At 45.6% G+C, this 24,320-nt stretch overlaps 1 protein-coding gene across 8 annotated transcripts in view; it reads right to left on the bottom strand.

The window, feature by feature from the left end:
- Positions 1-24,320, bottom strand: part of ZC3H7B (zinc finger CCCH-type containing 7B) — a 44,877-nt gene that overhangs the window by 19,454 nt on the left and 1,103 nt on the right. Inside the window, exons 1-14 of one of the 8 annotated variants that reach the window (XM_027680139.1) lie at positions 23,875-23,895; positions 18,426-18,486; positions 16,515-16,548; positions 15,938-16,135; positions 14,920-15,078; positions 12,229-12,309; positions 10,956-11,015; positions 9,525-9,567; positions 5,730-5,989; positions 3,884-4,232; positions 2,852-2,910; positions 1,795-1,957; positions 1,549-1,710; positions 476-681 (exon numbers count right to left, since the gene is read on the bottom strand). In XM_027680139.1, the coding sequence (XP_027535940.1) occupies positions 476-681; positions 1,549-1,710; positions 1,795-1,957; positions 2,852-2,910; positions 3,884-4,232; positions 5,730-5,989; positions 9,525-9,567; positions 10,956-11,015; positions 12,229-12,309; positions 14,920-15,078; positions 15,938-16,135; positions 16,515-16,548; positions 18,426-18,478 (1,827 nt within the window). In that variant the 5' untranslated portion in view covers positions 18,479-18,486; positions 23,875-23,895. Of the gene's footprint in view, positions 1-475; positions 682-1,548; positions 1,711-1,794; positions 1,958-2,851; positions 2,911-3,883; positions 4,233-5,729; positions 5,990-9,524; positions 9,568-10,955; positions 11,016-12,228; positions 12,310-14,919; positions 15,079-15,937; positions 16,136-16,514; positions 16,549-18,425; positions 18,487-19,325; positions 19,522-21,180; positions 21,289-23,874; positions 23,896-24,320 lie in introns of those variants that run through there. The other 7 variants (XM_027680142.1, XM_027680137.1, XM_027680136.1 and 4 more) reach the window with 7 other exon arrangements.

Genomic DNA, 24,320 nt, shown 5'->3' on the forward strand with positions numbered 1-24,320 from the left:
AGTCGTCTCCCTCACCAGCTGTGTCAGAAAGTTATCTTCCACACACTCCAGGAACCTCCTAGACTGTTTCATCTCTGCTGTGTTGTATTTTCAGCTGAAGTCCCCCACAAGAACAAGGGCCAGAGATTGTGAGACTTCTCCCATCTGCTTACAGAATAATTTCTCTGCCTCTTCAGCCTGGGTGGGTGGTCTGTAACAGAATCCCACCACGATATCAGCCTTGTTGGCCTTCCCCCAGATTCCTACCCATAAACACTCAACCTTATTGCTGCCATCGTTAAGCTCTAGACAGTCAAAACACTCCCAAACATGCAGGGCAACCCCACTGCTTTTCCTGCCTTGCCCATCCCTCCTGAGGAGTTTATAGCCATCCATTGCAGCACTCCAGTTGTGCAAGTCATCCCACCATGTTTCTGTAGTGGCAACTATCAACATATCAATGAAGGATGCTTGCCCCCTCCCACCAGCTCTGTACCTCACAGAGGAAGGTGAAGATGCCCTGATGTTCCTTGAGGAGCTTGGCAATCGTGAGGCTGCTCTGCTTGATCCCACCTAGCGGGTCAAAGAGGAGGTCACGGTTGAGGGTCCCCTTCCTCTCCTCCGTCCACACGTCGATCTCTTCCTGGTGGTACGCGAAGGTGCAGTTATCCCCGTACTTACAGTCCTGCTTGTTAAGCATATCTACAAAGCAACAAACAGCACACACCACCACACAAGCAGGGCGGCCCAGTCAGAAACTAAACTCTCTCTCATCTCCTCCCGCTGCCCATGCCTCTCAAGGAACTGAAAGCAAGAAAACAGAGAGTTGAAGAAAAAAGAAAAGACATCTCCCCCCAAGCTTGTCTATATCAAGACATTCAGGAAAGCTAATGCAAACTAATGAATGGTGACAATCTCAAGTAATGTTGCTGTTGGGGAAACCACCTCAAAACAGAGGCCAGCTTTAATTCAGTCCCTGGCAAGGGACAGATCATGATTTAAGTAACCCTTTCTAACACTAATCCATATTAAGTTCTCCCATAGGCCCAGCACTAAGGAGCCCTGTTAGCTTGGCTCTTGCAGTCTTCCCATCTCATTCGGTAGTTTGTAATGGCACTGCCTCAGGGACCAGTCTGGTCACACTGCCTGCGTGGACCGTGGGACGGCTGGAGCAAGGGAGCAGGTAGAGAGTGCTTTTCCCTAGGCAGAACCACAGGCCTGCCCTGGGGCAGCTGAGTGGAGTGGGACTAATGTGAGCACTTGTACAGGAGGCAGGTTTGCAGTAAAGCCCATGTCAACAGGGCAGCTCTGAGTGCTTGGCTATGCATTGCACCTCACTGCGCCTTTGGAACTCTTCTGCTCCACCACTTTAGAAGCTGCCTGCTCTCCACAGCATGGCAGCTCATTGCCCTTCACTGCGCCTAGCCATCCGGTCCACAGGCTACTGATGGGACAGGAGACCCCAGAGCCAGCAGGCAATAGCTGTAGATATCAACTATAATTTCCCTCCCAGCCTCCCATAGCATACAGTGAACAGCCCCTTCCTGGCCGCCAACTGCCCCAGATCACCTTTGCACAGGTAATAGGATCCTACAAAGTTGGTTTTTGTTGGGCGAGGACGGATCCTCTTCCAGGTCTTATCTTCTGAGTTCTTCAGCCTGCCCAGCAGGATGTCCCGCTTGCACTTGTGCTCCAAGCCTTCCCGATAGGTGTAATCACCAGCCTTGGGCCCTGCAGAGAGAATAACCCCATCAGCCCAGGGAAAGCCAAATCCTAGACTGGGCCAGCGCTCTGGTGGCAGAGCAAATGCATCACCTGTTTTGGGGTAGCAGATATGACAGGCTTGCTTGAAGACGTGAGTAGCTGCCAGTGGGTTCTTCACTAGCAGGGCTGTGTTGGGCATTACTGGTTCTGGCTGGGACAGCAGGTGCTCGGTGACCTTGGGCACAGCTGGATGACTCACTCCACCAAGGCTGACCTGAGAGAAGACAAACGTACCTCTCTTTTCAGCTCTGCAACTACCTGGGCAAGAAACCTCTCTAATCCCCTGCCCCACTCCAGTCTCTCAAAAACCTTTCTCATTTCCTTTCTCATAAAAGTGCTCACATCTGAAATGACATTTCCAAAAGAGCTGCATGCAACTTCTTCAAAGAGAACAAACACCGTGGTATGTTCACTTCAAAGACAGGCCTCTTTCTCTATTGGTAAGGGATCTCAGTTTTCTATCATGAGCCACAGAACAAAATGCCCCCCTCGCTCCTTCCCATTCCTTCCATCACAATAAGCTCTCCACTGAAAGGCTTTTAACCCTATCCCAACCTGAGAAAAAAAACCAAACCACATATCAGTAAATCTTCAGGGAGATTCACGTTGATGTTAATAGGGCTAGCAGATGACAGAAACTCAAGAATAACTCTTGCTCCAAGCTTGCTAACCATCTCCTTTTTCTCCAAAACTGGAGACATAGGACAGAGGCAGAACAGTGTATCTGGAGAAGCCTCCTGATAGGGCCAGAGAGCAGCAAAGAACCTCAGTAGCCTGAAATCAAAGTTGGCTTACTCTGCCTCATCCTTGAGCGTTATGTGGCTGCCAGATACAGTGGGACACCAGCGTCCATGATCCCCTGTTGACCCTACAACCAAGGCCACACCGTGTCTACCTCAGCAATATGCAGTTACAGATAAAAACAAAGATGGAACAAAAGTCTTCCTACTGACTGGGGAAATCTTTACCTGCCTTGCCATGACATGGGAGGCAAAACTCACTGGGGCAGGTCAAGAAGAGGGGCCCAAATTACCTACATCACCCAAGTCACTACTACCTTGGCTCCAGAGCACCCTGAGACATCAGCACAGAGGAGTAGCTCACTCACCACGGGGGATGGTTTTTGGCTGCCAGGTGGGTGTCGCAGTTCCTGAGAGCTAGTTTCTTCTGGGCAAAAGAAAGGGAAAAGAGCCCCACAAGACAAATACAATCATTTCACTTTCAGAGGCAATTCTGCTCACAAAAAGACAAACAAATGCTTATTAAATCAATTTGCTTTATTTATTTCATAATATTTTAATACTTTATCCCCAAAGCAGCTGTCTGGACTTGGAAAAACTCCAGGAAAGGCCTTCTTGTCCCACAAATCCTACTGAATCCAACTCTATGCTGCTGAGCACTGGCATTCCAAAGATGGCAACTCGAAGGTAACCCAATGCTGAGGTGAATGTGAGTGTTGAAGGCTGACTGGCCAATCTCTGCTGTTATCAAAATACTTTTGGTGTCAATATACTGCAACACTGGGGACAAGTTAACCAAGAAGAAGCCTGCCTTTCCTCCTGGACAGGAAGGCACTTACTCTTTGCCCACAATCCTCCGCAGCTTTTCTACTTGTGACATCAGAGTGCAGAGCCTCATTCAAGAGGACACTCACTGCCCTGAATCCAGAGATGGGAAAAACCCACCTCAGCCTCTACCATTCTGCCCAGCACAACAAGGTCCTGCATCATCTCAAATAGTCACCATGACTTTGCTCACTTTGTGCAAAATGAGGAGGGGGAAGGAAGCATGCTATCGTCCAGCAAATGGTGCCAAGGGAGGTGTCCTGGACACCAAGCCAGGTTTAAATCTCACCACTCATCATTATACACCTTTGTGTTCCATTCTCCTCTTTAAACTTCACTCCATGCACGTACTGGTTGTCTGGGATTACACACCTACAGCCTTTCTCATTACTCCTGAGCTAAACATACTCAGTTGCTCTGTCCAAGACAACTCCCTGCTCTCCTCTACATTTATATTCCCATTCTGCCACACCAGCAGATAAAGCCACATGATGGATGTCCTCGGCACTGAAGGAAATAATTTTGGCGTGCATTCACAGCTAAGGCAGCATAAAACCCCGTCACTCCACACCTACCAATGGCAAAGGAATCCAAGGCATCCAGTGACCCTCTGCTTGTCCCAAAGGAGTCCAGGGCATCGAGCCGTGTGTCTGTGTAGGGAAGCAGATCCAGGGAATCCAGCGAATCTAAAGTAGAGCCACCACTTCCTCCTGGTGGGGCCTCGAAGGCATCCAGGACAGAGGAGGAGGAGAGCTGCTTGGTGGGATCCATCACCAGGCCAAAGGAGGCGGGTGGCAGAGGGGTGGAGACAGGGATGCTGGCTGTCACGACTGGAGGCAGCAGCGGAGTTCCCCCCGGAAACACAGGAATCAACTGGGGCATCTCGGTTGGCAGGTTGGCAGGAATGGTGCCCTGGACCAGAGACTTCGGGGAATCAGGAAGGAGGAGGATGAACAGCACATTAGGAATGAGGAGTAGAGACTTAAATCTGATGTCCTAGTTTTGGCTGGCACAGAGTTAATTTTCTTCTTAGTAGTTGGTACAGTGCTGTGTTTTGGATTTAGGATGAGAATAATGCTGATAACACACTGGTATTTTGGTTGTTGCTAGGCCGTGCTTACTCTAAGTCAAGGACTTTTCAGTTTCTCATGCTCTGCCAGCAAGCAGATGCAAAAGAAGCTGCGGGAGAGCACGGCCAGGACAGCTGATCTGAACAAGCCAAAGGGATATTTCATACCACAAAACATCATGCCCGATATATAAACTAGGGAGACTAGATCAGAAGTCACCAGTTGGTACTCAGGGATGGGCTGGGCATTGGTCAGTGGGTGGGGAGCAACTGGATTATGCATCACTTCTTTCTCTTGGGTTTTATTCCTCCCTCTCTCTCTCCTTTTCTATTATTATTATTATTATTGTTATTATTTTTATTATCATATTTTATTTTGTTTCAATTATTAAACTGTTCTTATCTTAAACTACAAGTTTGGATTTTTGAGTTTTTTTCATTATCCTCCCCACTGGGGAAGGGGCAGGGGGAAAGTGAGTGAGCAGCTGCATGGTACTTAGTTGCTGACTGGGGCTAAACCACGGAAACAGAGAGCAACAGGCTCCCACTGAGGTGCCTGCTATACTATCTGAAGCAAAAGGATACCTGGCAGCTCAGTCCACCACAGACCTTCCAATCTATCTATATTGCAAACGGTCTGGACCAAGATCCCTGAGGAGGTGTAGGGCTACCTGAACTCATCAGTCTGCAAGGCAGAGCCCTGTGCTGGGCACTTAAACCAGCTCAGGCTGAGAAACAGTGCAGCTGAGTACACGCTGCACCGAGGTCAGGGTAAGGACCATGACTCGTGGCACCTCCCATCAGGGCTTTTTGGCTCAGAGGCATCCAACGTGAATGTGATTATATTGCCTCCAGACCTAAGTTGGCTCACATAACATCAGCAACACTGGCAAATAAAATCTAACATAAGTATGAATACAGATTGTGTCTGCAGCTTCCAGACCTGTTCAAAGAGCATAGGCTGAATGCAGCCTGCACAAAATACAAGAACCTTAGAGCATGGCCACTGTATAAAATACATCCATTCCTGCTTCACCTCACTCATTTCTACCCTCAGACCTGCTTCAACTCCTCGACACCAGAGGCCAGGTGGAAGGAAATGTCCGGGGAAGGCTACCTAGGGTACATTTTGAGAGGCAGCTCCATGAAGTTGCACACGGCAAAACAGGCTTGGAGGAGGGCTCTTTAGATACTCACAAGCCACTTGCAGAAATAAAGGAAGTAATGAATGGGTTTTGCCAGAGGAAGAGTTAGGAGAAAATAATTACAGAGAGAGGCAGCATGCATATCCTCATGCTCCAAGGACATATTTGGAACAAGAAGCAGGGGACCCATGCAGTGCCCACTCTTACTAGAGGGTATGGTGACCCTTCAGCAAGGGAGTCCAGGAGGGAGTCCAGTTCTTCCCCAATGATGTCCCCATCTGTGAAGTCCTCCACGCTCTCAGGCACTGGCAAAGGTACACAGTCTGGAGATGGGAGCAAGCTGGCAGCAGGGAGCGAGGTAGGCAAGCCCTTTGCATCTGCGTCAGAGGGCAAAGGGGCCAGCCCATCATTCACAGGGATGGAGGCGGCCACAGGAGCCGGGAGGCACTGCAGGTCCATAGCGCAGTCTGTGATGGGAGAGAAACAGAGCCAGTCACCAGGAGAGCCTCTTGCAGGAGGCAAGCAGAGCACAGCCTGGCAAAAACAATATTGTACAACTCCACAAATCACAAAAACGAAGTATGCCAATTTTCCGAGAGGAGAGGCTCTAGTCTGAAGAGTACTTGCCCTTTCATTTTTGTTCCCGCTCTCCAATGGCTCACCAATAGCTGAAATACATTCTAAGGGCCAGTGCCCAGTCTGACTGTCGGGATTTGGCAAGCAGTACAGTAACCAGGAACAACACAAAACCTGTGGCTGAGCAGTTACTGAGTTCACTACGGCCAGGACTAAAGGCCAAGGGCACATAATCCGATTTCTCTATAAGCCACCACCTGGTGTTTTCTTTAATGTTCCTCACTAATGCGTTTGGCAGAGATCACTGCCTTCTCTACTCCTTGGAGCTTTGATATCCCAGCTGAAAGCTTGCTTACTTGCATACACCCTCTCTAAAAACCCAGGCTTCCTAAACAGCAGAAGATAAAAAACACCGGGCCCTGCTGAGAAGAGAGTCGGAGACTGAGTGCTCAGATCACATTATGTTATCAACGTGTCCCCAGAAATCCCCATCAGACTCACTCAGCTGTCTTTACTCAGGTAAATTCCTTGCTCTTGAGTCCTTCCTGATGTCTGCAGCTGGAAGGTGGCTGCCCATACTCCCCCTCAACACGGGACCAGCAAACATCCCCTTGGGAACTTGTGAGAGCCAGGAGAGAGGCAGTGATTTTCCCTAAGGCTTCTTTCCCTCTCCAGTACACTACTGAAACAGTAAGATGTTCCCATCATGCAATATAAACCTCTGTTAAATGAAGTTAAGTTACAAGCACATATTCTTCAAAGAAGAGCATTTTATTCTCAAAAAAATTAAAGGTTAAAAAAAAGAAGTTCAAATGTTAGAAATCTGGAAAATGCAGTATTACATTTGCAGTTCTCAAACCAAGCACCCAAACTACCTTAATTCTGCCCCTGTGTAGATGTCCTGGAATAAAAGAAAAGAAATAAGACAAAGATGCTACCTTCTCCACCCACATCCCAGAGGCTGCACTGTAGCTGCAATGGTCTAAGGCTATAAGCAAGACAAAGTTTGGAAGGAGAGACAATAGCTTTTATTAGAAAGACTGATAACTTTGGGAAAGAAACTAGACAAGCTTTGGAGACGCAAAACTTGATCCAGCAAGAAATGCCTCCTGTCTGTACCAGCTCTGCTCACTCAGCCCCCACAAGAACTCGGCCATCCCTTTGTAACTGGGACTGGCTGAGCGAGCCCTGTTACTGTATCTACAGATGACTTCTCTCGGCTCATGTCCCTTTGGTGCAGAACCCCATCTGCACTCGGGAGCCAGCCATCCAGCTTCCCTTGGTGATGGCCTCATAGCTGGCAGCTCAGCCAGATTCCCTGCAGTACAAAGGGATGGCTTGTGCCTTCCCATTTTTCAGATGTTTAAATCTGGAGTACTGTCAAGATCCCTACAGAGGCCAACAAGAAGTTCAGAACATGCTGGAAGGGATAGGAACACATGCAGCAGGGAGCAAAAGGGTTCACAATGACAGGGCCCCAAAGGATCCAGCAGTTCAGACCTTCTCTGAGGAATGAATGAGGTCCTCCAGTTTCCATTCAGACTGGGAAGCAAAGAAAAGAGGCCCTCACACATCTTAAGAGGCCCCAAATCCAGAAAAGCTGAATGCACAACCAAACGGCAGAGAATAACATGGGACCCCGCACAGCACAGTGCATGTGAAGGGCAAGGAAAAGAGCAGGGACCAACAGGTTCCACTACTTGCAAGGAGCAGAGGGGAGATGTCTGCTCCCCTCTCTCTGACCACCCCTGTCACTCCTTCAGCCACTTCCTCCCACTCTCTTCTGTCCCATCTTTTTTCCTGTCCCTCCTTTCCCATTCCTGCTTTCCTCAGGACACCCTATCTGCTGACCTTACCAGCCATGATACCCATATTTCATGTACTCTCCTTACAGAAAGCTCATGCACTTCCTGCATTCACCTAATGTTTGCTCCATCTTAAAAAAATAAAACAGCTTTCTTTGATGAGCAGCTCACAGACACCCCCCCTCCTGATTTCTGCCACTGCCATGACACTAAGCTCCAGGTATTTATTATAAGCTCAGTGAGGGTCTTGTCTATATGCTCCCATGAACCAAGTCTCATACCAAGCCCTCCCACCTGGCAGCTTCTCTGGCCATACACCTGTCTGACCCAGAGGGGCAAGTACAGAGTTTTTAAAAGCCCAGTTTCTAGCTCCACTTCCCCAAACAACAGTGGTTCCCTAGTGCATTAGCTAGCCAAAGGCCATACTGAGCCAGATCTGAGCCATGATCTCTGCAGAACAGGCTGAGTTAATCAGATGACTTCAAGCAAAACATGGAGGAAAGGGCTTGAAGAGTTTGGATCTCAAAACCAAACCAAAACAACAACAAAAAAAAACCTTGCTAAAAAAGCTTTGAATCTGAAACTCTCAAGGTTCCCAGCACCCACAGCCCTCCTGCTGGCACACCACTCTCAGGGCAGAGGGATAACACATAATTCCAGTGCTTTCGAAAAAGGTTTCCTAGCAGTAAAGGCTTTGTCTGCCTGAACTGCAGCAAAGGTGGCATGCTGCTCTTACACAAATCCTAATTAGATAAAGAGCTTACTGGACGCAGTCACTCTTTCCTCTATAGTAGGAGTCCAGTTCATTTTAGCACTGCGAGATAATGTGAAAAACTCTCCTTAATTCACAGAACTGGGTCTCATGATCACATGTAGCATTCAACTGCTGAACTGGCATTCAACAGAAAACTAACATGTTTCTGAAAGCACCTTAACGATGAAATTAGTTTCTTTCTATAAAAAGAGCCATTGCAGTGGTAAGTCCTCACACTTACCCTCACACACAGGTAAGTGTGTTCCTTACCTTTCAAAGGAACAAAGAGGGATGTGCTCAGAGGCACAAGCTCAGTGCTCCAGCACATGACAAAGGGCAACACACTTAGCAAGCCTTTCTACAGGGGCAGAGTTAAGGTCACTTGTTTCCCAGCATGAGAAAAGCAACCTTGTTAGCCCTCCTTCTGCTCCTCCTGGGTGCCTAACCCTGAACTCAGCTCTCCCTGGTCCCTCCCAACTCCTTTTGTTTTCAATTGCTCCATCTCAACATCTTGGAGTACAATACACACTCAAAGCACAAGCAGTGCCTACTACCTTAACTTCACTTTACCTGGACTGTTTTGTCTGGGAGCAGAGCTTCAGAAGCTTTGCCAAGCTTCAAGAAAGCACAGCTGGAGAGAGCTGCGTATCTCAGCAGACCCTTTTAATTCCCAGATGTGTCTCTCACTAGGCCTGGCCTTTTCTGCAGAAAAAACATTCCTGCTTTCCACCACCTTCTCTCTTCCTTGTCACCAAAGCCAAGAGTGTGCAGAAGAGACACAAATGCAGGGATGAACCTCTCAGGCCTGCCAGTCTAGTCACATACCTTTCTGAAGCCACAAAAATCTGAGAAGAGGAATATTTTTACCTGTTTCGATGTCATCTATCGAACCCAATCCATTGGAAGTAGTCTGCAAAGAGGATGTAGGAAAGGGGAGAGAAAAGTATTGTGATAAATGAATCTTTAAACAGATATCCACACTTCACAGATGAGATTCTTTACTACTACTAAATGCATATGACCCCTTCTTTTCCTTTATGGCCTCTTTCCTCGATAGAGCAATAAAGGCAATGAACTTTAAGAGGCCATTAATCCAAGGAACCTCTTTGTTTTTACCTTAATCCCTGTACAAATCATTTTCCTGCAAAGGAATACCACCCCAGCACAATAGCCAACCATTTGAATAAATCCATACATAGAGTAGGATTTTTCATGTGTGGGTGAGAACACTGTGCCCCAAGTCCCAGGATGCATCAATCAGTCAGCCCACAGCATGGGAGATCTGATTAGCCTGATCTTACACAACGTTCCTTTTCTTAGTTCACATATTTTGTGATCTAAAAACCACAAACTTTTACAGCAAACTCAAAACAGGAAAATGTTTCCGCCAAGACAACTGCTGACTTGGAGCTCCAGGCAAGAAATAAATTGAGTCCATATTTTACAGAAACATAAACAGAGGTAAGTACGTGTGCCTTTAGCTTAAACTTAAAAAGGCACAAGTAAAGCATTTGTCTTGAGATATTGCATCTACTACAATAGTTTTTGCACTACTTTCAATTCTTGCAAAATAAAGATTTTCAAATTAAAAACTAGGCACAACCACTAAAGAAAGCTGACTGGCCTTCATAGAAAGATGTGAAGGCAAGACACTGAACCATGAGAAGTAAACTAATTCTTTAGTAACCCACCTTATTGTACAAAATTACAATGTTTACAGTTTTATTGTTTGTTTGCTTTAAGGAGCAGTCTGAACTACCAAACAGCCTGTAAAAACAGCAAGTGTTTAGTTTGGGGTTTTTTTACCCAGTGTTAGAACAACGAAATCCACAATTTCTCATATTTTACCTTAGCATTTGTACAGTGCCCTGGCCACCTGGATGTCCCAGGACACTACAAAGAGTACATAAACTGTGTATGTACCTCTTTCAGTACATCATAGCATTTAATTTTGTATGTTTCTTCAGCGGTTGCACTTTCTGACTTTTACTTAGCACTGCTGTTAGCTACATAAAAACTTGAAAATGAAAATTTATTTAAAATGCAAGAAAAAGCAAACATTCACAATAACTAAGCAAAATTACCATTTTCAGTAATCTAATTACTGACAACAAAAATGCTGTCACTAGAAATATTTTCAAAGAAATTAATGTCCTTGATAATATTCCTTAAAAGTGGAAAACTAATTAATACAGTTCAATCCTAAAAGATCATTATAAATTTGCATGTAAGCAAAACTGCAAAGCATTCTAGTAACACAATCCATAAAGAGTAATAACCACAGGATGCAAACTCTACCTGGTTTGACAAATTGATTGATGTGCCATTACTGAGTAGCGAGAATGTTTCCAATTCCTGCTGCAAGGAAGAGAGAGGTTTTAGAGCAGAATTCAGCCCATGAATGCTCATAAACTAGGCAAAGCTGGGTTACAATAGTTTCCTTCCAGGCACTGCCCCAAAATAAAAGCCACCCCAAAAGGCTGTGACGCAAGGATACATGTTTCTTAACACTAAAAAGGGACATAAATCTGTTCTGTACACCTCAGAACATCTGACACAATCAGGAAGCAAAAAACTTCCCTGAGGAACAGAAGGTTGTTTCTTTTCATTAAGAAATTACTGTTTTGGGAAGGCATTACAGCGCTGGAATAAGAGCTGGAAGTCAACACAAGAGATTGCAAAGTTATCAAAATACCAATCACTAAATTTCAAATAATAAAAACCATTTCAGAGTTTTTAATTTTTATATTTCTCACATACAGGTGGTTTAAGCCCATCTCAACTGAGTAACATGACAACAGCAAAAAAGGCAGCAAGGCCAACATAACGAACAGCTACAAAAAGTATTTCTGCAAAAAGCTTCCCTTTCTTTGAGACAGAATCATTTGGGAGTGTTGAGAGCAGTTTGAGAGCTGCTACAACATCAAGGAGTTCTTTTCAGGGTAGGCAAATCACATGTGAAGTTTATCGGGGAAAGGATTAAAACGTTATAGCCAGATTTACCCAAAAGCTCTCTGCAAACTTAATGCCCACCAATCACTCCATCTCATATTACAAAGGTGCCCCTCTGGAGATGTAACACTCTGGTTGATTAAGACACCACCACGCACGGGGCCGAGGATGCAAATGCAAACGTCAGCCTCCACTACCAGCTTATGTTCCCTACTTCTGACAACAAAATCCATGACCAAGGCAGCTTTATGGGAGAGTGCTAGCAGTGGCCTGACGCCCTCTAGCTCCATCGCAGGGTACACATTTAAACACCTACAGTACTCCAATTACAGCAGCAGTTCCTTGCAGAGGCAAGTTACAGATCCAGCCAATGGTGTTAACTAGTGGACCCAGGACTCAATTTTTGCCTCCTTTCCTGGGATCTGACTAGTGTACCTGCTGCTCTCCCAAAGTGCAGGCCTTTCCCCCATCACAAAGAAGTGTACACAGGCTAGCAGCCTGCTAGAGGGTTGGCAGGGTGCTGTGCATGTGTCTGTAACTGCAGAGCAGCACCTCTCACTTCTGCAAAAGTAAATCCGCACGAGCCAAAGGATACCCTCTAACTAAAAAGAAGTCATACCTGAGGTCTTTTGTATGCTTTTCGAACCCTCAATCCCAGCTTCTGGGCAAGTTCCTGTCCCAGTTGTGTGACGCTTTCATCCTGGGGACAAAACCATTGACAGGACACTTTCAGTTTTGTGGCACGCAGAATGAAATAAAGAGGAATGCAGTTGTGCACACTGGGCTGCACCAAGAGGCCTCAATTTTTTTAGACAGCAGCAGGTGGGCAATTCCCAGAGCAGCCCTAGAAGAGTCCAGGTAGACCTCAGCGTTCTTGTCATTGAGTCCTGCCAAGATGCTGCAGTTGCACCAAGAGCTCTGCCCTACACTCTGCAGAAGTCCAGAGTGAATATTCAATGCCGCAGAAGATCAGAATCAAATATCTGCTTCCAAAAAAGCACCCACTCTGTAAAAGCAGGGTTTATGAGTCCTGCTGGCAGGATGGCTGGAAGAGCTGCCAAGGCTGGCTGCTAGGGGCTGATACAGCTTCTTCAAGGTCTCCATGCCTGGGAAGGAGCCTGCATGTCTTCCCTCTCTGCTAGCTGCAGAGTTAATAATCAGTTTTGATATGCAGACTATATTCACTAGCCTGTTTTACTTGTTTGTTTGTTTCTCTGTTTTTAAAGCTGAAACCAAGTCTCAGTTTCCAACTTACTAGCTAGAAGGCATTTTCACTGTCTTCAGCTCCAGTGAAACTGCCTCAGCTTAGTCAAGCAGATCCTTTAGCTTTCCTCATTGTGTGCCATTTACCACCCTCCCTGCCCAGTGCCCATGCCCACACCACCATGGGCTTTCTGCCCACAACCTTCTTAACTTACTTATACCAGCAAATGTTTCCTTCTGCTTTCCTCTCTCTCCCTGTTCGCAAAAATATCAGAGTACTTTAACAGTTTCTTCGAAGAAGAAAAAAGTATCTGCCCAACCTATTGTGATATCTCTCTATATTCCAACATTTCCTCCCTCATCTCCAATCTTCTCTCTACTTGCCATGCTGGTCTTTCCAATCTCCTTCTCCGTGCAGGTTCAGTCCTTTCCCTTTCAACACATGACAAGCCTCTGGTTCTTCCAGCCCACATTATCACTAACTTTTCCCTTCAATTTGGAGTGCCATTTTTTGATTGTATGCACTCCCCCACACCCTCAACATGAGTTGTCACCGTCTTCTCTGAACTCAGTGAAGACAAAATCTAACCTGTCCATTTCCTCTTCTAAAACACCCCATACCATACCAAAAAAAGCATACCACAGAGGAATATTAATTTCACTATGCTGAGAACTTCCGCAAACTAGCAGCGCTGAGTATCTGCACTCAGAAATAAGTTAGCTCTGCTAGACAGTGAGCCAACTGAGTGACAGACCCTTCATCAATGAAGTTTAAAGACAGGCTCTGTTTTGACAACAAAGTTCTCAGCAATGACAGCAATGCAAGATGGAACTATCCATGTGCTCCAGAGGGTAATGGAAACAAGAGTGAGATGATGACTTGTCTTTGATGCAGAGAAAGCTTATGATTTCTGTTAATCAGGTAATAAGACAATGGGGTATGCTAATTTACATGATTGAATTGTTTAGAACAGAGAATGCAGATCATTCAATATGGAGTTTATTAGGCTGAACTTTCCTGCCATAGAGAAGTTTGATAAACTGTCTGTAGACTACAATGATTGTAATGATAATAATGGGAGCTATGTAATCATAACTATATGGTTAAAAACTAAATTAAATTAAGTGGCTCAACTGCAATGTGAAATATAGGCAGATTTGGCTTTATGTAAACACATACATTAGATGCTTTTGTTAATAAAAGGGCTTGTTTAAAAAACAATTCTTCATCCCCAAACATGATACCTTCAATATGTTTTGGTCACCCTGTTCTGCCAAGTCAAAGAAAGTAGAATTTACAAACTATACAAAAGGAATAACTACCTGCTAATAAGACTTTCAAAGACTGATTCTATAACATAATAATAAAGGAAAGTTAACTTCTTGTGTAGAGGTAGATGCATTTTTCTTCTAATAGCGTTACAGTGATGGATCAGAACCAAATTTAGCAAAGTTAACCAGTGCTTACTAGAACCTGTGTAATCAGAGTCTGGTTTCCTGTTCAATATTTGGCCTAAGACGATGCTCAACAAAAGCATTATGAGGAAAATATTTAGGTCCTAGTATATGCAGATAGCCCCCTTTGCATACAAAAATTTACACACCTGTGAACATAAAAATAACTATGACATGTGATGTCAAGGACAGTTTTGCATGTTCAAGAAAGAAAAAGATTTTTCAGCTTGCCTTAGCAATCAGTAAGTAAACCGTGAGACATTTTTATCCAAAACAGGAAAACTATACGTTTTCCTTCCAAAGCTCCAACTCCCATTTGTCCCACACTCTTAGCCATTCCCATTAGAGATATAAAAGCAGCAAATTAAAACATTCTCATGGCCTCAGTTCACATTTTGTTAGGGTAGGGTTTTGCTCTTCACAAACAGGCCACTGAACCTGCTGTCACTAACCGGTGTCTCTGGCTGGCACTATCTTTAGAAGTGACTTGGACTGAAGAAACATGGGAGGACAAACATCTTTGAGTCAGAGACACAAAATTTCTGAGCACAAGCATCCTCTTCCACTGTCCCCTGGCCTCACACTAAGCATGTTGCAGAGAGGAAGGTTGTGAGCCACAGTACTCAAGCTGAGTTGTATGTCAAAAACTTACATGTGGGAGGGACAGCAAGCATCGGCTATTGCACTCATACGCTTCTTTGTGTCTTCCAAGCTCATTTAAGGAGCGGGCTTTCCGGAATAGCGCTCGTATGTTCTCCTTATCAAGACTTAAAGCCTTCTCGCTGTCTTCCAGTGCCTTCTCATACAATCCCTGCATGGAGGAGACCACCTGGAGTCAGATGTGGCACAGCAGACTACCTCCTCCTTGTGTGTGAATACAGATGTTCTATCTCTCAGCAGAAAACAGGAATATAAATGGCAGTTGGAAGCACATATTTATTACCTCATGCACCCACCAGTGTACAAACACACCTACATCAACAGAACATTTTGTTAAATCTTGCAAAACTCAAAACACTTCAAAGTCAGTGAATGACAGAACTGAGGCTGCTTGAGCAACCTTATCTTCTCTCCCCCTCGACCTTGGGCAGGTTACACTTGGCAGTCTTTAATTATGTGACCACTTGCTAATTTTCAGGGGACTCAGCCTCATTACGAACAGGATGGACCTGCTCTGGGGTTGTGCCATAAAGGAAAGCTGTTATATGTCTCAGTAAAATGGAAGCCTTTTAGAGCCTGAGTATTTCAGAATTTTCTCCATGTGTGTGCTGAAATTTCTTTCAAGACCCAAAGCCTTCTTACTATCTTCCAGTGCCTACTTGAGGAGGCAGGAGCCTCCAGAGCAATACTCAAACTGTGTTCCAGAGAAATGCTTGCTCAGCACTGGAAGACACTGGATTGTACTAGCTCTTCACCAATGTGGACCAGAACTGCACTGTCAGTACCTTAGGCCTGACCCCATCTCCATCACATCCTTCCTCTGCTCTCGCAAGACACAGTGCAATAGTGGGGTGATATCAGCGTTTTCTGTGTGTCATCATCTCCTCCAGTGTTCGACCAGGTAGCAGACAAAACCAACTGAAATCCCCATTGACATCTTTTCCAACTGCACAGCACTGCAACTGTGATGTCCTCCCTGGCTCCTGAGGATGACTTGGGAAGGCACTCACCATGGCAAAGTAGCAGGCAGCTCGGTTGACATGTAGCTTGCAGAGAAGTTCCTTTGGGATGGTCACCTCGTCAGAGGCTGCGTAATCTGCCACGTTCAGCCCTTCTACATACTGTACCAGCGAAAGCTTGAAATCCTTCTCTCGAAACAAATCATTGCCCTCTGCAAACAAGTTTCTCACCAGCTTCTGCAAAAAGGCCTTGGCAGCAGGGAAAGAACAAGTAGACAAGTGGATATTCAGTGACAGGAGAGACTTCCCAATTCCCATTCCTTTCCACATGTTTTAGCAAACTTCTTGCCCACTAAGATGCTCTTGCCTTCCCACCCTCATGTACAACATCAGTTTTTTTGGTAGAGGAGAATAATCCAGTCAAATCCCCATTCTTCTTGAACACTCAAGTGTCTTCTCCTTTCCCTGAAAGTTGTCATTGTCAGAACCTTAAAACTTTAGGTCACAGACAAATTGTGACAGACCATCCCACGTTCCTCACTTTTGGTATGTAAACTAATGGCTGTGCAATAGAACAGATCTTGCTATCCAGAGGGCTCCCAACCTCAGCAAACAAATTCTCCATTACCTCATAATCTTCTTGACTTAGGGGTAATGTGGACCTGAAAAAAAAAGAAGAGATAATACTCATGAAACAGGCATTCATGCAAATAAGGGCTTTTGTCTCATGAAGGACTCATCTTTCTGGTCCTGTGTTGATGATCTCAGTTCATTTTATCACTGAAAAGGCAGCTGAGGCAAAGAGAACACAGTTGGGGAGCATTAGACCATTACGCTCAGTAACAGTCACAGTGGTGTCAAGTGTTGGTCAGGTCTCAAAGGGACTTGAAACTAGAGGAATCTTATTCTCAGCTATTTTCTGTGCAATGTGTCTGTAACGTGTCTTCAATCACCTAAGAAACCACATCTTTGACTTTGAGAGACTGTCAAGAAGAATACAAGTGTATTTTATGTGCATCTGGCTGTAATGAGAGGAACCAGATTGGCACTCCAAGACCTCTTCAAATCCTTTGTGAAACCAGAGACATACAGTGATACACGCAATCACTTTCCTCTGCCTTAACTTAGCCACATGCCTTTGGGTCTACCCCACAAAAGGAAGAGAGAAAACAATGCAGGTTTAGGAGGCTATTTAACTCCAGCTCTGTTGGCCAAGGCTGTGCCACAAAACTGGCAGTGCTTGTGTGGGTAACACCTACCCCACAACAGCACTGAGACTTAGGAGAAAGGTTCTGTTCTTCAAACTGGACCATCCAAGTCACTCAGGATTGGTCCTCATATATTTATTTTTCCTCTTCAAGGAGAAATCAATAGGCTCTAGAGGAATCCTTAGCACCTTTCATAGCCTTTCTCACCTGCAGTGCATACATGGTCTTACTGGTTACAGAATAAACTTTTTTTAGATTTCATCTGATCACCATCTACTCCTTAAAATTAAGTACAGAAAATGTCATGGCTTTGTAAGAAACATTCATGCTGCTTATAAACTTGGGCTATCTCTTTTGCACCAAAACAAACCAACAAATGGCACTGCCCCCGATTCAGAGTTCAAGATACACCCCAGATGCATGAACATCACCTCAAATTTCTAAATTATTTTCTTCCTAAGAATCTTGTGCATTTGTGTAAATGCTACCAAAATAAACCTGACAATTGCCTCTCTGAAACTGAGTTATCAGCCCCATTTAGTCTCAGACTGGGGTGAAAATATCATGGCCACACCACAGGATATAAATATGTAACGTGGAAGATGTGGGGTTTTTTCCTACTGTAGAGGCACAGACTTCAGCCATACTAATTGCAGGATGCAAAAGAGTCTTAAGAAGCACCCAAATCAATCTCATTACTCACCATGGAACCTGGACCTGAGTTGGAGGCCCTTGCTAACTCAAACATTGGAGGGAAAAAATACTACTGTATTTTATAAGGAAGTACTTGGACTTTTAACTATTACATAAGCAACCACTTCAAGCTCTAGAAGGCCACATGATATTCATAGAAGAGTGACCTGGCTGGCAACTGTAAAGGAGCCCAGGAAATCTGTTTCTCCCATAGGCACCCCATAGGTATGGGGTACCTAACAAGCTATTTACCTTGCTTTCCCCACCTACAGAATTGAAACACTGTCTCTCTTCCTAAGAAAGGTGGGATAACCCTGTTGACAGAGGACTTGGAGATCTTCATGCTGAAGATGAAGTAGAAGGTCCAAGTACTATTAGCATTATGCTGACTATAAAAATCATCCTGGAATTGCAATGGAGGGTAAAACCCAAGGAAATTAAAATGAAAGAATTTAAAGCTTAGGGAGCTGGCAGGACAAGAAGCACCCTGAAAAATCACAGCAAAAATCCTCAGGACAGTATCTCTTTCCCATGCAGAAAACCCAAAGCAGTGAATAGGAAGAACTCAGCTCCTGCAATCCCCAATAGAAAGACAACTGCCTCCAAATCCACGGGGAACATTGAGGTTGTCCACTTACTGAATGAACTGAAGTCCTTTCTCTATTTCTTGTTTTCTCTTCTGTCTCTCCATTATACTTGCTGTGGAGAAAGAAGAAAAAGAAACAACACAAAATGAGTCATTTTAGGTCTTGCTGGCAATTAAACAGCACAGTATTTTGTTTGTGCCTGAATTTACTACTAACAAAATGTTCCAGAGCAGATGCCCTGAACACCAAAGGCCATGATTTATCCACACTACAGATACAGAACAGCAAGCAGCTCACTACCAAGTATCTGCTTTTTCTCACATCCCACTGATAGGATACATGGGCAAAGAGGAATTGCTTCAATTTGAGCTCTCCACTTAGGCTGCCAGTACATAAAGCAATGGGAACCAACTGTTATCATGATTGCCTTCTAGGAAAGAGAAAAAAACCCCAACAACATTTTCTCTGCAGTGGCAGTCATTTCAGGAATTTGTGCTGAGACCCTCCCATGTAAGCAACTCTGACCAGTATTTACCTGGGACAGATTTAAACTGGTTTACTTCACAGCATATGAAACAAGTAATCTACATAAGGCGTACGGAGGAACATCACAAAGAGAGACAAAGGAAGGAGATGGAATTGCTTGCCATGGTCCACATAAAAGGACAGCATTGAATCTATGCAATGAGGATTTCATGCTGAAAATCAGCAGGCTAGAGTGGTACAGACTAGAGAATACTCTCTTGGAGAGGGAAAGAGGCCCACCCTGCAGCGTTTTAAAGTTGGGGTGGGCAGTGCCTCAGGAAGGCTCAAGAGAAAGTTATCCACACTTAGAGACAACTACGGGCACAGTAACTTTTCTGGTTTTGACCAAATCCAGTCTGATCTCTGCAAGCACAGACAAATAAGTAGTATGATGGAGCCATTTTGGAGTTATGACCTTTTTCTCACCTAAAACAGGCTTGAATCACATCATTAGATACATGAGCTTCATCCCTTGCAGTTTGGAAGCAAATTTTGGAATGGCTCCTCCCTGACCTTTCTCTAAGGTACACAGGTCTGTCACACAAGAAAAGAATAACAAAGGCAAGAAAAGATGGCACTTTGTGCCAAAATAGAGTTGCTAGTGACAGCAAATTTCACATCAACCAGCTGCGACCACAAATGCTCAGCATTTGAGGAACAGGAACTTGGGGACAAAAGCAGCAAGCACAGAAACATTGAGATAAGGTGCAGATGAAGACACTGTGCCTTCTCAGCATGGGATTGCTGAGATAAAAACTAATTTCTCTAACTCTACACTACAACAACTTGGAGAACATTCACCCAGTTCCCTTAATTCCCTTCACACACCATCCCTATAATTCTAAGATATCCTGCAGTATCTATGGCACATTCAGTCTGGAACGGAGTGAAGAGGCCTTTAAGGTACATAAAAATCAATCCTGACAACTCAGCAAGCCCTTATTGATTGTTCTCTGTGCCACACAAAATGCAGAATTGATACCTGCCCTTTATGAAGAAGGAGAGTTGGGGGAAGGGGGAAAGGCAGGAGTGAAGGAAAGCACAGAAAAAAGTGGCAGCAGAAAGAAGCAAGAGCTTGAAAGTGACACTGTGCAGTTTGTAAGTCATCAGACATTAAATTTGGGAGCAATCTGGTTCAAGCAGCAGGTAGAAGATTTTAAGCAGCGGCATTTGGAACAGGATGGGCAGCACAGGAAGAAAGGGAAAGCCAACAGACAAGGTGAGTTATGATCAGCATCTCTACAAAGGCTTTCAACAGAAGTGATGGAGAAGAGCTGGTATACTTCAGTACAACACCAACAGAAGGCCTGGAATGATTTATAAATACGCTGGATTGTGAGCAATCAGGAAGAAACAAGGAAATTTAACAAGGAGACCGTGAGGTTAATATGATCACTAATGCTACAGGCAGACAGGATTGAGGGGTAGAAAAAAAGACAGAGGCAATTCATTTGATATTTCTCCTTGTATGAGATTCTGCAAAAACAGATAAAGTAAGAGAGAACAGACAAGAGGAAGAGCAGCAGTAGGAACCATTTCCACATAGACAGCAGCGAAATACACAGAAGAGGACACAGTAAACCCAGAGCACTGTAGAAGAACCTCAAAGGCCATCAGAGACAAGAGCGGGTAAAGTCACCATGGGAAACGACAAGAGACAAACTGGAAGGGGGAGAAGAGGAGACAAAAGAGTCAAGTGGACCCTCACAAAGGCTCATGGGGAAAGCACGGGGAGGAAGAAGGGATTTCCAGCTGTCTGGTCCCTGAATAGGTCCCTGAAAGCCTTGAAGTGTTCCAAACAGCCCCACCTTAGACTCCCACCTATTGCATCCTCTGTTCATGGTCTAGGAGCTCCATTTCAGCCGAGGTCCACGTATACTGCCTTGTCTGAGCTACACTGTGGGTGAACCTCTCCTCAGTCCTACTTCTAGGACAAACCTATGACCTGCACCACAGACAGCTTGTCTATGGTCCTGTCTATGGCACATTTCATGAAGCATTGTGTCTAAAGAGCCCTTTTTTTCCTGCCCACCAAATCTGTCTGTCCAGACTCAAATCGTCAGCAGAAGTCAAATCCAAAGTATTTATATGCCCACTCCATCTCCTACTGCTGGACTCGTTGTTGGACCCTGGACCCGATTCACAATCTCATCTTCTTTGGGACTGTTGATGGACCATTGCTGCCGGCATCTAGTTCTGACTGCACTGTTCAGATATGATGGGACTGTACCCTACTGAGTGACAGCTTTGCTGGTGACTGTCATCAGCTTTGGCTACTCACTTGTCCTTCCATGGAGGAGCAGCCCTGCTCTTGCTGCTCCCTGAGCCATGAGCCATGCTGGAGAGAACAAAAGTCAGGGAAGTGAAGCAGCAGCCCACAGATCTGATGAAAAGGGAGATTATTGGTCACTGTGGGGAGAGCAGTTGAACACTGGCTGGTCATCACAAAGTCAATGGCTGCATTCCAAAAAATGCTGTGGCACACCTTTACAATTGTGTATATCCACAAAACAAATCACTACCTGGAAAAGCTTCTGATACACACAGTCTACTTCTGTTTCTCAGCTCAGCTTTTAAAACACTCTACAAGAAGTGAAGAAGAGATCAGTACCTGTTCTCACGGCTACCCTGACCCCACTGCTAAAACATCCCATACAGCAGGATGTGGGCATGTGTTACAATGAGAACTGATTACTGTTGCTTGCCCACAGAGCAGGGCATTCAAACACTACTGACCCAAACCTGGAGTGCAGCCAAAGCACTACAGGGAATGGCTCCAGAACATCTCCTTTCTAGAGTTACCCAACACTTCTTGCAGCCCAGAGCTCCCCTTCTGTTTTCTCTCCTCACTACCATTGCCACTGCATCCAGCATGAATAACTCCATCCTTGCTTCCTGTGGATGGCTGACCAACCTATTGCATCCCTGTAAGTCCCACAATACATGGCTACAGTTTGATCCTTGCTACAAAACCCTCATAAAAAACAACCCTCTGTGTTTACTGCATGCTGTTTATTCTGCAGTCCTACCTTCATCTTCAACAGTAAGTGTTCTTCAACCCAAAACCCTCCATTGCCTTCTTTAGACACAAACCACAGCCCTGATCTCCCCTCTAGACTGTTGCTCTCTGATACTGTCCCACATTCCTCTCTCCTTGCAAGTGGATGACCAGCTTCCTCTGCTAAAGTTCTGTCATACATTCAGGCTTTTGTCATGACTTTTCACATAAGACTCATGTCCTCATGGCAACACCCTCGAAATGCACACCACATGCTGCTGCCCCAACAACTTTTTGAACACCTCTCAGGAACAACTACTTTTCCCTTTCAATGTGACTCCACGCCAGGACCTTCCTTCATGCTTGGCAGACCCCTCCCCTGTCCTGCCTGCTCCAAATACTGCTGAAGGCTGCCATTCAGACTCCTTGTTTTGCTATTCACACCTCCTTCCCCACCACAGCAAACTCAGTCACTTATGTCTCCCCTCATCATTCCAGCCTCTCTGCCGTGCTTCATTCAACCCTCGGACCAAGCTGCACACTCATTACACTGGCAAATCCAACACGCAGCAAGCCATCCATATGTGCAACACTTCAGTTCTGCTGCACACCATACCACAGCTACTACCTAATTAATTTTAAGCGCAGAGCCTGTTTAGCTTTTGTTTTCTCTGTCTTTTAAATATTTTTAGAAACACAGCAGAAAACATTTCATGAAGCATTGTGTCTTAGAGTCCTTCCCCCCTCCCCAAATCTGTCTGTCCAGACTTGTCTATTCAAATCACCAGCAGAATTCAAATCCAGAGTATTTATATCCCCACTACAAAGCTCTTATCCTTTCAGTCTGGAGACATTTATCCTCTCTGGTCCAGCATCTAGAGAGAACTTTATTCACAGTTTGTCAATGAGTTACAAACTATTTGCCAGACAGAAATAAAATGCTGCAGACAGGCAAAATGGTTTTCTTGTCTTCAGAAGAAAGCATGAGCCAGTAAACTGGGTGCCTGAATCACAAGCTGGGTAGATATGCTCTAGATAGGCAGATTGGTAGGGACACTACGAGATGAACAGAAAGACTTGTATTTACCTTATCGAGGACACAGGTGTTCATAACCCTGCCAGAGCTGAATTTGGGCAAAGGTTTTCATACTGTATTTATGGGATGACAATGAGTTCACACTTGACTGACTTCCAGGTTTTGACTTTAACATTTCAGCCAGAAATAAGTACACTGAAATGCAAGTGGCAGGTTGTAGAACTGAGACTGGAGCTCCCGAGGAAAAAGGCTCCAGGATGCACTGGTCTGCAACATGGGAGTTTTTCACTGGCCGCAGTTTGGCCACCTCAGTGGTGCAGCAGAATAGGTACCTGGGCACACATCAAGCAAAAGACAAGCTGCAAAGCCCATTACAAAATTGGCCTCTTGCTCACTCCTGCATCTGCTTTCTACCATGCCCCACTCCCTGGGTTTGAATGCTTCTCACAGCCAACAGCTCTTGGATTCCCCATCACCACATTGTGCCCATCAGGCCTTACACCTTCATCCCTCCACACACCAGCCATCCCAAGGTACTTCCATGGCTGCCATCTCACATCCCAGTACCCCACTAGTGTCACTGCTGCTGTGCAACACCACTGGGGTCATCAGGGTGCCACCAGCTTCACCCAGCTATATTCACTGCACCCAGTGAATGCAGAGCAAGGTAGTGACAGCCCCCTCACTAGTCGCTGAAAATAAAAGCAGTGACCATAAGTTTCCCCAGGAGGGGGACGGCAGCGGCAGCTAAAGCCTCAAGAGACCACCCCAGCCACTAACACCCCATTTTCCGTTCCCTTCAGCCTTGTACTCCACACATAACACCCGCATGTACCACAGGCCACTCTTCCTCCTGCCCCCACCGCAGCACAGCCAAGGAGCGAGGAGAGGGAGTAAGGGTGACACTGCCCGTCCCTCGGGCCACTTGGTTTCGAGCCCACCCAGCTCGCCCTCCTCTGCCTCATTTGTAAAACTAAGTCCCGGGGCTGTTTCCCACACGCATGGCGCGGGAGCCCTCGCTCGCCTCCTCCCCCCACCGCCAGCACTAGGCCGCCGATCCCCGGCCTTGCGTAGAGGCCGCCACTGACAGAGGCGCCACCTCGGCCGGCCTGGGAGGAGAGGGGCCGGCGGCGCCTTCCGCGCCCCCGAGGCTCTGCCGGACGCCAGCACTCCAGCATCCCCACCACCCCGGCCCCGCTGGCAGGGGTCTCCCGCGGCAGGCGACCCCCAGGCTTCCCCGGGAAAAGGAAAACAAAACAAAACATACTCTTCCTCCTTCCCCACCCCCCCATCCGCTTAAATAAAAATCACACATCTCCAGAAGTCTGGGAGGCGGCTTTAAGAGAAAAAAAAAAAAAACAACCAAAAAAAAACCCCCCAAAAAACA

This window comes from Neopelma chrysocephalum, unplaced genomic scaffold (genome assembly GCF_003984885.1).
Source record: "Neopelma chrysocephalum unplaced genomic scaffold, ASM398488v2 Primary Assembly neopelma1_59, whole genome shotgun sequence".
Lineage (NCBI taxonomy): Eukaryota > Metazoa > Chordata > Aves > Passeriformes > Pipridae > Neopelma > Neopelma chrysocephalum.